Raw genomic sequence first — 12,805 nt, forward strand, 5'->3', positions numbered from 1 at the left:
GCATTTCCTTCCACCCGGGAGAGGAAAGTACTTAAGGAAGGTATTTATAAACGTAGTTCTGAGACAATTCTGATGGTCTGGATGCAGACAACTGAGGTGGATGGAGTTGCAGATTGAGGTGGGTGGAGTAGAGACTGGTGAGATCAGAAATGAGCAGCCTCTGGTTACAAGCCAAAAGATCTTCCGTCCCCATAAGAAATTGTGCTTCAAATACGTAACATTTAGCAAGCACTTCCTAAGACCCAGTCTAACCACTTTACTTTTATAACTCAATCCAACCCCACAACAACTTAGTGAGACAGTACTGTGGTATTAACCCCGTTTTATGTGTAAGGACACCAGGGCTTGGAGAGATGAAGCCAATAAACACAGAAACAGGACTCAGTCCCGAAAAACCTGGTCCCAGAGCCCATTCTTAGCCACTAGGGTGTGATGCTTTCAGAGAGGAAACAAAGCTTTCCAGGAGAAAAGGGGGCTCGGCAATAATCCAGCCCTGCAAGTTCATTCCATATTTCAATCAGGGTTCTGAGGGCAGGATTGGACCAAGCCTGCCTCCTTGGGCTTGTAGGATGGGGTGCACAGCCAGGCCGGTCTTCTGCGACAGGCACCCAGCAGGGCTCATGTGGACCCCCGGGTCCCTGAGACACTGCCAGGCCCTCCACCAAGGCTGCTAAACACGCACTATGACCACCGTTAAGACGGTCCCTGCATCAGACCTCAAATCTGCCACTCAGGATGCTTATTTTTAGCTACTTCTAAATTTAGACGAAGGCTATAGTCCAGCCTCCCCATTGTACCATTCTGCTAGTTGTTTTCTTTGCTATTTTAGCCGCGGCCGTCAGTAGACACTGCTTTATCTCCGCCTCATTATAGAGCAATCTTCCAGGTTATTTTATCCTGTTTACTTGCCTCTTTTATTTTTCACAGTTACATGGGGACTAGGAAACGGTAGCAACCAGAAGGCAGAGCGGCGGAGACTCAGGCTCCCCCTCCAGCCACCCCAACTGTGCTGCGACTGCCCAGAGCATTTGAGAATTCTTCTGGAACTTATTAACGTTGAAGACAGCTAAGAGACCTGACAAGAAAACTAACACGATGACTTGACTTTCTTGCTTTAGTCTTGAACCAGTTTGATGATCTGACTTATTCTGCAGGATTTTCGATTATTGCAAAATACTGAAAAGTGAACTGATTAAAAAACAGAACATTTGCTAAAATTTAAGTCTGAGAACAGAGTCATGGCCCAGACATCATAAGGACTTTCAGCACCTCACTCAACAAATGTCAGTCCAACGTATCGTTCAACCGGAAAAAAGCAAAAGAATAAATGAATGTTCTAAGAATGATTCCAAAATAGAAATTTTAATGTGTTTTGAACACCGGTAGGTTCAGTGGATTTAGCACTCAGCCTTCAAAGGAGACTGGAGGTAATACACAGTATGTAAAGGTCAGTTGTTAAGTTTAAAACTCTATCATATAAAAGATGGGACATTTACTATATATATGTATGTTCTGTATTCTGTATTCAAGTATTTCTAAAATACTTGTATGCAAATACATTTTAATTAAAACAATTTTAATAAAAATTTTCAAAATGCACACACACATACGTGCACAATTTCTTTTTAAAGAACACCCCTAAAATAGTGACTCTCTTTAAAGGGGCAACTTGTGAGCAGTTCCAGTCACACTCTCTCAGGGAAACTATCTGTAAAGGGCCAGATGGTGAATATTTTCAACTTTATAGACCATAAGTCCCTGTCACTACTACTCAGCTCTGCCTTTGCAATGAGAAAGTAGCCAGAGACAAGACATACATGACAGGCACGACTGTGTTCCAATAAAACTTTATTTACAAAAACAGGCCGTGGGGCGCATGTGGCTGGTGGGTTGTAGTTTACCAACCCCTGCTTTATATCCATAACCCACAGGAAGGGTTCAGACAGAAAAAAAAATTCAAAAACAGTTGTGCACACACTGTTGTACATAGTATGTACATCCAGATCTTGTAAAAATCCTTTAAATAACCTAACCTAACACAAATGCCTCATTCAAAGTCCTATTGCAGAAACCTCCTCTGTGAACTGAGTTTTATGGGATCGATGCTGCCATCTTGTGGTCATGCAAAAGAACAGCCTTCATGGTCTCCATTCCCTGTTAAGAGTACACGGCTCACTGGAGTCCTGTTCTAAAAATCTGATCAGGGTACTGCAATGACATAATGACTCAAGGAAGTTAATGGCATTAGGTGCCATCGATTTTCTGAAGTCTCAACTTGCCAAATTCTTGCGACAGCCACTGAGCAGAAGAATGGACTCTCACAAGGGTTCTGCTGGTGATCTACTCTCATCAAGCCAAACTTCAGAAGGGAATTTGAAAAACAATGGCAGGGCAAGAATACTCAAAGTACCTGCCCTCGGATTTTGAAACCAAAGACGTTATTTTTTTTTTTTTTAATTTAACTCAAGCAACCTCAATTCTAGAATCAGGTTATGGGGAAGTAAGTAATATAAATTGTTGACTGGTATTCTCATTCACGGACTCGCTGAACGAGAATAGGGCACCTGTGTTACCACAGGAAGAAGACAGAAGCTCAGTCCCAAGAAACAAACGCAGGACAAAGAGAGAGAGAAGCGAGTAAGAAGAGTATCAGGATTACGGCCCATGAGAAAGATTTTTAGAGGGTCCTAGGGACCCGGAGGAGGGTGCTAGCTCTGTGGGGTCCCACCCAGGAAGGCTTCAAAGGGAAGGCAGCATTCTGGTTGCTTCTTCCAGGATAAGCACAAGGTTGCAAAGGGATAGGGAGAAAGGCTGTAAGCAGGGAGAGCAGCAGGTGGGGCAGGGCACGGTTCTGCCTCTGGACTCACGCTGACATGCAAGACTGGGGCAGCCCGAGAGAAGCTGACCTTCGGAGCTCTGAGTGCATTTCCACTCTGGGCAACTCACGCCCTCTCTCACACAGAAGGGAAAGCCAGGGCTGGGTGGTTTGGGGGATGATGATGTGGAAGGCAGAGCTAGGCCCCAGAGCCCCAGTGATTCCTGGCACATCTGTGTCTCTATTATCTCTGTCCACAGCCAAGAGACGGTGGCCTCTACCCATTCGACCTTCCCCAAAATGACAAAGAGCAGCACACCGTGCAGCAAGAAGCTCTCGTGCAGGACAGGCTGACCGGTGACCAAACACTTACTCCCCCGAACCTTGGAAATCAACAGGAAGCACTCATCTAGGAACCAGCTCACCTCACTCACACACCTTGTGCCTGCCGGTCCCAGTCTGGTGGAACACACACACACACACACACACACACACACACATACACATGCCCTGCACGGTCCCCGTCGCAGCCATACCTGGGTTGCTGCTGAGAAAGGCCAGGGGGCTCTCGCTGAGGTCCACGGGGCCGTCGGCGCGGTGGGGCGGGCAGTCGAGCAGCTCCACGCCTCCCTCCGGCTCCGGGTAGGTCCGCACCAGGAGGCCCAGGGACGGCTGCGTGAGGAAATCTTTGAGCACGGAGGAGTTCAGGGTGCCTGCAGCACGATTATTGATCTCGAGAATCTCATCTCCCGCTTTCAGGCCTGCCAACGCGAGACGGAAAATGTTTAATTTCACACGCACATAAAAGCAGCAGCGGCGAGTCAGATCACAACAGCACCGAAGCCCTGAGAAAGGGCACGCGGAGCTCACTTGTCACAGGCCCCACGCCCCGGTGCTGGTGCACACGGAGCTTGTCCTCCATCCACGGTGATCACGGGGGCCTGGGTCTTGGGGGGTTCTGGACTCGGATGTGACAGCACGCCCACCTGTTCTGAACAGACCGACTAAACACACTGACTCCTTCCCGAATCTCTATGCTCTGGGCATCAGCCAATTCCCCCTCACAAGTGCTACTTCTGGCTGCCGTCCTCAGTTTTGAGGGGTAAAAGTGGAAATGCTCTGATTACTGTGATCAGTAAATTTTGTACATGCACGTGCTGCACTGCACACGTGTGGCACAGCCAGCTAACATCTCCTGATCACCACTGTGGAACCAGCCACGGAACCAGCACGCGGTGAGCTGCTTTTGGCTACGACCATGGAAAATGACTTGATCTCCAACACAATCTACAGAACCGAATATGATCATTTTTTGCCCTCCTCCCTTTGTTTAACTACATCAGGACCTCGGTGTGAGTGTCTTTTGGAAGGTCCCCAAAGGTTCTGCTGCTTTTGCAAAGCGTGCTGGGGGAGTTGCCAAAGTTGGGGACCCAAAGGAGCAGCCGCAAACTGGCCCCAAAGAACAATGGCTTGTGTTCTGAGGCATTTCAACCTGGTATTTAAAGAACATGCCAGTGGTTTGAGAAAGGGAGAGGTTAGAGCAGAACGTGAAAGGAAATAAAGTATTGTTTCAGCTAAAAAGAGTCCAAGTCTTATTTTATAGACTCGGGTAGAAAAGCAAACTTGACAAAGTGAGTGAAGGGCAAAGGGAAGGAACCAACTGCAGAAATGAGAAGCCGCTCGACTCCTCAGGCATCCACGGATCCCAGCTCTGATGCTGCGGAAAAGTGTCTGCACAGAGACGCTCACTTCCCAGCTTCGCCGAGTCACGCCCCCTTGGCCATCTGTACTCGGGTTTCCAAACTAACTGCCACCAATCTTGTATCATAAAGCACTCCAAGAAACATTTTGAGTGGGAAGGCAATGGCAGAGAAAGGAGAATACTTTTCCATGTATCGGAGTGGGATTCTGAGAAGCTAACCACTCCACTTTTATGTAAAAAATTCTGGCATCACAGCATTCGGGTTGAAAATACAACATTCCTTCCATGCGAAAAGTAGTTAGTTTTTGGTTTTTTGGTTTTCTGAAGTCTTCTCTTGGAGACAACCCCTTTGATTAGATATTAGAGGAGGTTATATAAAGAACAGAAGAAAAGACTTAAACATCTATGAGTTTGGGGGTTTTTTGGTTTTTTTGTTTTTTGAGAGGGAGAGGCATAGGGAGACCGAGAGAGAGAGAATCTCAAGCAGGCTCCACGCTCAGCATACAGGTCGACGTGGGGCTCAATCTTATGAGATCATAACCTGAGCTGAAATCAAGAGTTGGACGCTTAACTGACTGAGCCACCCAGGAACCCCAAGTTTCTTTTTTTAAAAGAACTTCCAGGTTTACTATGAATGGTGGAACCGAAGTGTGTAGCAGGATAAACAGTGACCCCCCCCCCCAAAAGATATGTCCACGTCCCAGAACCTGTGAATGGGACCTTATGTGGAAATAGGATCTTCACAGCTGTAATTAGATACGTGATGTTGAGATAGAACATGCTGGATTGTCCGGTAGGTCCTGAAGCCACTGACAAATGTCCTTCAAAGAGACGCACAGAAAGAGGAGAAGGCCATGTAAAGCCAGGGGCAGCCACTGGGGTGAAGCTGCTGGAGGCCAAGGAAGCCTTGGAACCACCAGAGGCTGGGGGAGGCAAGGACGGGTTCTTTGCTAGAGACTTCAGACGGGGCACAGCCCTGCTGACACCTTCATCTCAGACTTCTGGCCTCCAGAACGGGGAGAAAATACATATCTGTTGTTTTAAACCCCCCAGTTTGTGGTCGTTTGTTACGGCAGCCCTGGAAAACGACTCCAGGCAGTTGCTTGGGTGACTTATTCTTGGTATTAACACGTGAATGTGGGCAGCCTCGCAGGAGTGAGCCCTGAAGTGCCCCACCGGGGTCCTTCTGTCCCAATGTCACCGTGTAACTGCTCTGTGACCGTGGGCACATTATTGAATCCCTCCCAGTCCCAGTTTCTTCCTACGTAAAAGCGACAATGCCCTAAAGGAGATTAAGTACAGCATCTGGGACACTGAGGATCTATTTCAATAGACGTTAACTTCCATTAATACGCGGTAGAAGAAAACAGAAAGCTTTTCTTGCTCACAGAAAACCATAGCCTGCTCAGAAGTGATCCCCATAACTGGCCGTGGCAAAGTGAAGTACCTAGAAGATGCTGTGAACCTGCCTAGAGAAAGAAACACGTGGCTTTCTCAACTGGGCTCTGTGCTGTGTGGCCATCAGAAAAACACTTTGGTGACGGCACATGAGATGTCAGATCCCAGCCTCGGTTGACCCCAAGAGTCAAAGGACAGGCCCAAGCATGCCCGAGCTGAACAGAGAGAAGTGTGAACGAACCCACTGTGGTTCAAAAAGTCCACTCTGTAAGTACAGCCGATGGGAGATCCAACGGCGGGGGGGGGGGGGTACATAGAAAGGGGGATTAACCATTAGCTCAAGACAAGCCAAAAGCCGAAGATGCCTACCAAAAATAAATAAAAGACTTAGTTCGAATGTGATGGGCATCAAAGGCGGTCTATAAAGAATGACGTGAACAGCAAAGGGACACTGAAGGAGGAGAATGGTTCGCGATTAGAGATGTCCCTGAAGACGTCTTACGGTCCACAGCGAACTCTCCATTATCCAGAGGTCTGCACATAGAGGCCAGACTTAAACATTAAAACAACAACAACCACCCAAATCTCTTTCTTGGCACTGCCCTCTACAAGCTGGGTATTAGAATGGTCTTTGTGGCCCAGGTGGACAAATGGGCATCACTCTCAAATCTATAGAGAACAGTGCGATCGGGGGCCTTGGGTTGGAGCAGCCAGCCGTTTGTTTTTATCTAACACCAGGGTTCCTGGATTCACAGAACTAAAACAGGAAGTGACTGAAGCCGAGGCGGCATATTTCCCCACCCCCACACCAACGCCAACGGGCACACTCATCGTGCTGCGAGAGATAACGATCAGTCTTCGGGTTTGAAGGTGAATAAGCCCTGCCACCTCTGCTCTTAGCTGAGCTATAGCTCAGACTCCGGCTTCTAGACCCTGATATAGTGTCAGACCCCGACCTCCAGGCTGCCTTTGGCCTTGAAAAGGAAGGAAGGAAAATCCTCCTCCATGAGAGCAGTGGATAAATGACTTTGACTTTATTTCCCATTTGTCACACTTTTGCCATTTCTGGGCACAGTCAAGTCTGCAGGCTGCTCTTCTCCACAGCTTACAGCATGGGGAGAGGTCACCTGCCTAGGTGGCTTGTAAGTCACGAACAGCCAGAGCTAAGCTGCACCAAGACATGGAAGGACATGGCAAAGCAGGGCACTCCCCCATTTCCTTGGCCCTCTAACAGAGCAGACACGGGGCGTTACATCGAAGTCCAACTGATCCAGATGTTTTCGGTTTTCTCCACTCAACAGGTCTGATTCTGCTGCTGCCGGGATGAAACGAAAAATTCCATAGCAAGGGGAATGAAAGGAAGGTGGGTTTTGAGCCCTACCTAGCTGTCTGATGTGTTTAGGGTAAGCATGTAGGCTGGAAAGGATCCTCCAAAACTCATGTCCAGCCAGAATATCAGAATGTGACCTTATTTGGAAATAGGATCTTTGCAGATGTAATTAAGATAAAATCACTCTGGATCAGGATGGGCCCTAAGGCCAATGACTGGTATTCCTCTAAGAAGGCCAGGTAAAGACAGAGACACACAGGAAAGAAGGCCATGTGATGACAGAGTGGAGACTGGAGGGAGGCAGCCACAAGCCAAGGAGCACCGAGGACCACCAGTCACCACGGGAAGCAAGGACGAGGCATGGGACAGATTCTTTCCTCAGGGGCTCCAGAAGGACAACCCATACTTGATTCTGAACTTCTGGGCCTCCTGAACTATAAAAGCATACATTTCCGTCGTTTTTAATCACTTAGTTTGTGATAATTTGTTACGGTAGCCCTAGGAAGCCAACACAGGAAGCAAAAAACCTAGGTTGAAAAGATTCTGAGTAGAAAGAGGAAAGTGAGTTGGGGTTTCATAAGGAACCCAGACTCCAGTGAGCCCTTGTCGGGCTGCAGGCGGGGTGTGGCAGAGAAGAGCTCTCTACTCGAGGCAAGACCGGATCCTGAACCCCTAGGTTCCCAACTTCTGCAAAGATTCCTCCATGAATGGGAACAAGACAACATCCACTTGGAAGGAGTTTTGCAGGCTCAGGTGAGAGCCAATGGCAGGGGGCCACCGTAGCACAGAGGGGTGTTCCCAAGGCTCTGCTTCGGGAAAACCCCTAAGACTTCCATGCCATCCTAGATGGTAGAGAAGGACAATCACGTCAGATTAGAATGGGATTTCCCACTTGCCCCAAGGACGTGGGCTCAGAATCAGATTTAAAATCCAAGAATGTGACATTGCTTCCACACCTGAGTTTAGAGAATACTACCCATACTCCCTGCAGGGTTTTCAATGAGACAGCGTTTGAATAATCTGCACAGGTGAACTCTTGGGGCATATCTTTCTTATCCACCAACCAGAGACACCCCAAGGGGACTTTAAGAGAAGCGGACAGACAGACAGATAAGACACCCAAGGACTTACCCTTCTTGGAAGCTAAACCAGTTTCCTTGACACTATTCACATAGAGCCTTCGAACACCATCTTCTTCCACAGAGGAAAGTGAAAACCCTAGAAAACACAAAGCCAGAATGGCAGGGCTCACACCTTCTGAATGTTTACCAAACAACAGGAAGTACCTGCTGTGAACGACGTATGTTCGATGTTTTTGCTTACAGTTTGGAGCAATTGTTTTTCCTTGTTCGTATTATTTTATAAAGCAGAAAAATGTATTTTTAAGATGACTCTAAAAAAAAAAGTCACACTTGTAGAAATTAATATTACCAGGTACGTCTATCCTCACCTACCTATCAACTCAAGCGGAAGACATTTTGTTTTACCTTGCTTGTTAGTAAATGCCATCGCTTTCTCTTTTCCCTTGTCCTCAAGGAAACAGAATGATTCCGTCCACAAACAGAATAATTAGCTTATCTCACCTGGGTCCCCTTGACTTGTCTTAGCCAATCCTCGTCCAAGGATGTATTACAACTGAGCAAATGTATGGTGGGTGTTCCGCCATATGTATTGCTGTATAGACACTAGTTGAATAAAATTCTGCAAACGGGGATTAAGCAGCAACTCAGTTGACAAATCTTATTTTATTTGAAATGGAGTGATTTCACATTCTACTAGTGTGTGATCATAAGATCATCTCATTACCTGTCCAGGCTTCCAGAGCCCAAAGGCCATTAGCTAATTAATCTTGGCGTTGTTACACCCTTCAGGAAAAAAAGGGCAGAACGAGGCCCTGAGCTTCCAGGTGGCTTGGAGATAGGATGTGCTCCTGATCCTGTGGCTATAAGCCCTGGTCACCTCTGTTTCTCGACGGTCTCACTAAACTCTTTTCTGATCGGGGCGCCTGGTGGCAAAGCATGTGACTCCTGATCTCAGTGTCATGAGTTTGAGCCCCACGTTGGGTGTAGAGATTACTTTAAAAAAAAAAACAAAAAAAAACCCAAAACTCTTTTCTGATCCATCAGTGGAACGTCCCAACCAATACCTCCTTTCCCTCAAGTAAAAGACTTGGGCAAACACCCCTAAAAGAGCAATGGGAATGAATGCAGTTGTAAAGATCCGACATAATTTCAGGTCTGGGTGAAGAATAATCCCATAATATAGGTACTTACCTTAAGGCCGAAGACAGAAAAAAACACAATGGTTTTAAAGAACAAATAAGCAAGTAACAGCAAAACAGAAGAATTAATTATAAGATGGGGACTCAGGGAGTCATCAAGACTTTTCAGGCCATGTCATAATGAATATGTGTTTTTCTGTTTCGTTCACAGGACCAGGAAATAGATACCCACACACAGGCAAAACTACCAACTGTCCTCGCCCACTCTGGTACCATAACTCCCTCAGATGGGGACAGCACAGGCCACGCCCCGAGGACTTTCCGCTCTGTGTTTTACTCTCCTATTTTGAATTCCATTCTTACAGCAACTTGCAACTTTCCGATTACGTTTCAAGAAGCTTCACTCAAGTAAAAATAAATTTTATATATGAGCTACCAAAGTGGCCATTAGCTTTAACATAGGTCTATCTATCTGCATTTAAGTAGAGAATTTTTTCCCCCTGATCTGTTAGAATAGATGCAGAAGCGGGGGCTAGGTCAAGAGAAAGAATGGATAAGGTTCATTAAAATACAGGCCTCTCCTTCTGAAATGCTGTGATTCTATAAAGCTTTGAGGCCAAATTTCTTTTTCTATTAAAACTAAAGTGAGCAGCAAATGGCAAGGTGCTAGGGGACAAGCCACCTGAATGGAAGATACCAGAACAGGGGATGATGGAGCGCCTGCTCCAAGCCTCCTTATGCCAAAGTCAATGGAGACGGCTGAACTATTTCTTTGAGCCATTCCCTCTTTTCTTGGTCTTCTTTTTTAATAACCAAAAGATAATAACAAAGACTACAGCTGACTATGAAACTGGCAGTGGGCAAGTATGGCTCCGAGAAACAGATCAGACCCCTCAAGTTGGTGGGAAATCTTTGTGATAGGGTTCCTGAAGAAAGCTTTAGCAATTTTTTTCTGGAAGATCAGGCAAATAGAAGCCAACATGCACAAAGGTAAACAGCACTTTAGCTCTGCGCTGGAATTCAAAAGACCCCTGTTTAAGAGTCAAGCAAACAGGAGCCCGTCTCAGCGCTCAGAAAGGCAGCGCGCCCCATACTCGGCTACGCAGCAGACACTCCCTAGGGCTCTCAGAGTCCCCAAGAGAAGGCTCCATTTCAAGATGCCAGCAATTTGCACACTCGGGGAGGGGGGATTATATCCATCTCCTACACCAACAAATATAAAGAAAATATGGTCCATCCTACAGCTGGATTATTTTGAGGTCACTGAAGAACACAATAATTTTAACAGTTAATCAGCAAAGTCGAGATTTTTTTCTTTCCTTTTAAATAGAATAGTAACTATCTTAATTCCTGGCCAACAAATGTAATACAGCCCCAAATGATTGCCGACAGGAGCCAGACGGAGTGCTGAACATAAACCCAGTGTGTCCGCCCCATCCGCTATTAGTTACAAAGATGAGGAGGCACCATGAGTGCCACTAATGCTCTCGAGAAAGAAAGAAGTGATTAAAACTAAGAAAAGAAACCAAGGAGACACAGTCCTGTGATGAACCACCAGAAGGTTCCTCATACGAAAATCTATAGCCAAAGAAAAATCATGACACCAACAGAAACGGCAGGAAAGTACCCAAAATCAGATTCCAGGATACAGTGAAATTCAGAGAATGGGACAAGTGGAGACACCTCTGACAGAAATGGTTCACACGACCGGAAACAACAGTGGAAGTCCCCGAGAAAAGGAACGAAAGTTCCTTAAATGATGCATCCTTCCACTTCAAGGCAGCCGAGGTGATCATGCTTCATCTCGTAACTACCTGAACTAATTTCAACAAGGTCTGCAAAGAACCTACAGGCTCAGGTGGCAGGAAGGGCAACTGGGAGAAATGAAGGAAGTGTTGGATCTTTCCATGGGCTCATCAGTTGGATTATTAAGTCCTATTTCCCTCCCTGAAGTGTTCTCAGATAGAAAGCAGCACGTGGTTCGTAGTTAGCTTTTTGTACGTTGGTGCGTGCTGGTAACTTTGACCTCTACCGCACCCAGTATATACTGAGCTCAACATACAGCAGGAAGCCACACTTCCTGGGTGCTCGTGTTAGACCCGGATGCGCTGAATTTAGAATCCTTGGCAGTTCTGAGGTCAGAGGCAACCAGGTCTCTTAGGAGTGGGGGACTCTTTAACTTCTCAATCAATACGCGGTTGGAACACCTCACACCAACATGAACTGGGCCCTCAGAATAAAGGGTTGAGCTAAGGTTATTAGCCACACATAGCAGGCTCTGGAAGGTGCAACCCAGGATCCCAGAACAGTTGGCCGCTGACAGTCATGTAAGCACAGAAATTGAGGCTAAGCATTGAGAACCCCGCCGTGAGACCCTGCCACACATCCACGCATGAGCTTCCATAGTTTACCAAAGCAGTGGCAGTCCACGGCGGACTGGAAATCAAAACAAAACAAAAACCCCTGCTTCTTTAAAACATCAGATACTCTGAGAGGCACTGCTGACAAGACGATCTGGGTGGATGCCTGACACGCTGTCACACCTTCAGCGTGGAAAGGTAAATGGGTTCCGTCATGTCAATAAAAAACTATAACAAGTATAGCAGTTTTCTGCCCTGTTTTCGAGTGCAAGTACCAGTCAGTCTTAGAGTTCCCTTTCAGGAGCTTGAAATTCAGCCGTCTCCTGCTTCTTGCTGCTTAAAGAGAAGAGTTACATTTCATGGCGCATCTTGCTTTGCAGAACCCAGCCGTGTGTTTAGAGCACTGCTACCCATTACTGCTTTAATTACCAAGGTCGTGCTTCTGATGCATAACAAGCCCTTCACAGACATTTATCCTTTGCCATCAAAAACATCCTCTGGGTTTATGACGTCTTCCGTTTCAGGGTCAAGAAGTAAACAGCGGGAAGGTGTCATTCAAGGGACCAGGGCTCGGAATTAGGTTCTCTTCATTAAGCCAAATCATCTTGGGAACATTCGGAGAAGAGGATCGGGCGCCTGCGGGAGCGAGTGCAGAAGGACTCCGCTCTCCCGCTGCTCAGGAAAGGATCTGAAGATGCTCAAATGCTAAAAAGCCGAATAACTGAATTCAGAGAGAAACTGTAAGTGAGCATATACGGAGGCTCACGTCTTTCCCTCTGGCTTTCCAGGTTCTCTTCCTGCCCACACAGAGCAGGGCTGTGCTTCTCTGCCCCCTGGAGGAAGCCGGGACCGTGTGACCTTCTCTAACAATAAACTGGGGGGGCACCAGCGCCTGGCTTCCCACCTTCTCCCTTCCCCTCTGCCAAGACACGGACAACGCCCCAGGTGGCAGCTGCTGCTGGCCTGTGTCCTGGAGTGA

General features: G+C 47.0%; 1 protein-coding gene across 2 annotated transcripts in view; it reads right to left on the reverse strand.

Annotated features, from left to right (window-relative positions):
- TIAM1 (TIAM Rac1 associated GEF 1) overlaps window positions 1–12,805 on the reverse strand; it is a 369,342-nt gene that overhangs the window by 53,003 nt on the left and 303,534 nt on the right. For both annotated transcript variants that reach the window (XM_087861760.1, XM_045785501.2), the window contains 2 exons: window positions 8,377–8,463; window positions 3,352–3,576 (listed from right to left, as the gene is read on the reverse strand). In XM_087861760.1, coding sequence (XP_087717886.1) covers window positions 3,352–3,576; window positions 8,377–8,463 — 312 coding nt within the window. The remainder of the gene's footprint in view (window positions 1–3,351; window positions 3,577–8,376; window positions 8,464–12,805) is intronic.

Source organism: Ursus americanus, chromosome 4 (genome assembly GCF_024610735.1).
Source record: "Ursus americanus isolate L20-20 chromosome 4, mUrsAme1.1.p, whole genome shotgun sequence".
In the NCBI taxonomy this organism is placed as follows: Eukaryota; Metazoa; Chordata; class Mammalia; order Carnivora; family Ursidae; genus Ursus; species Ursus americanus.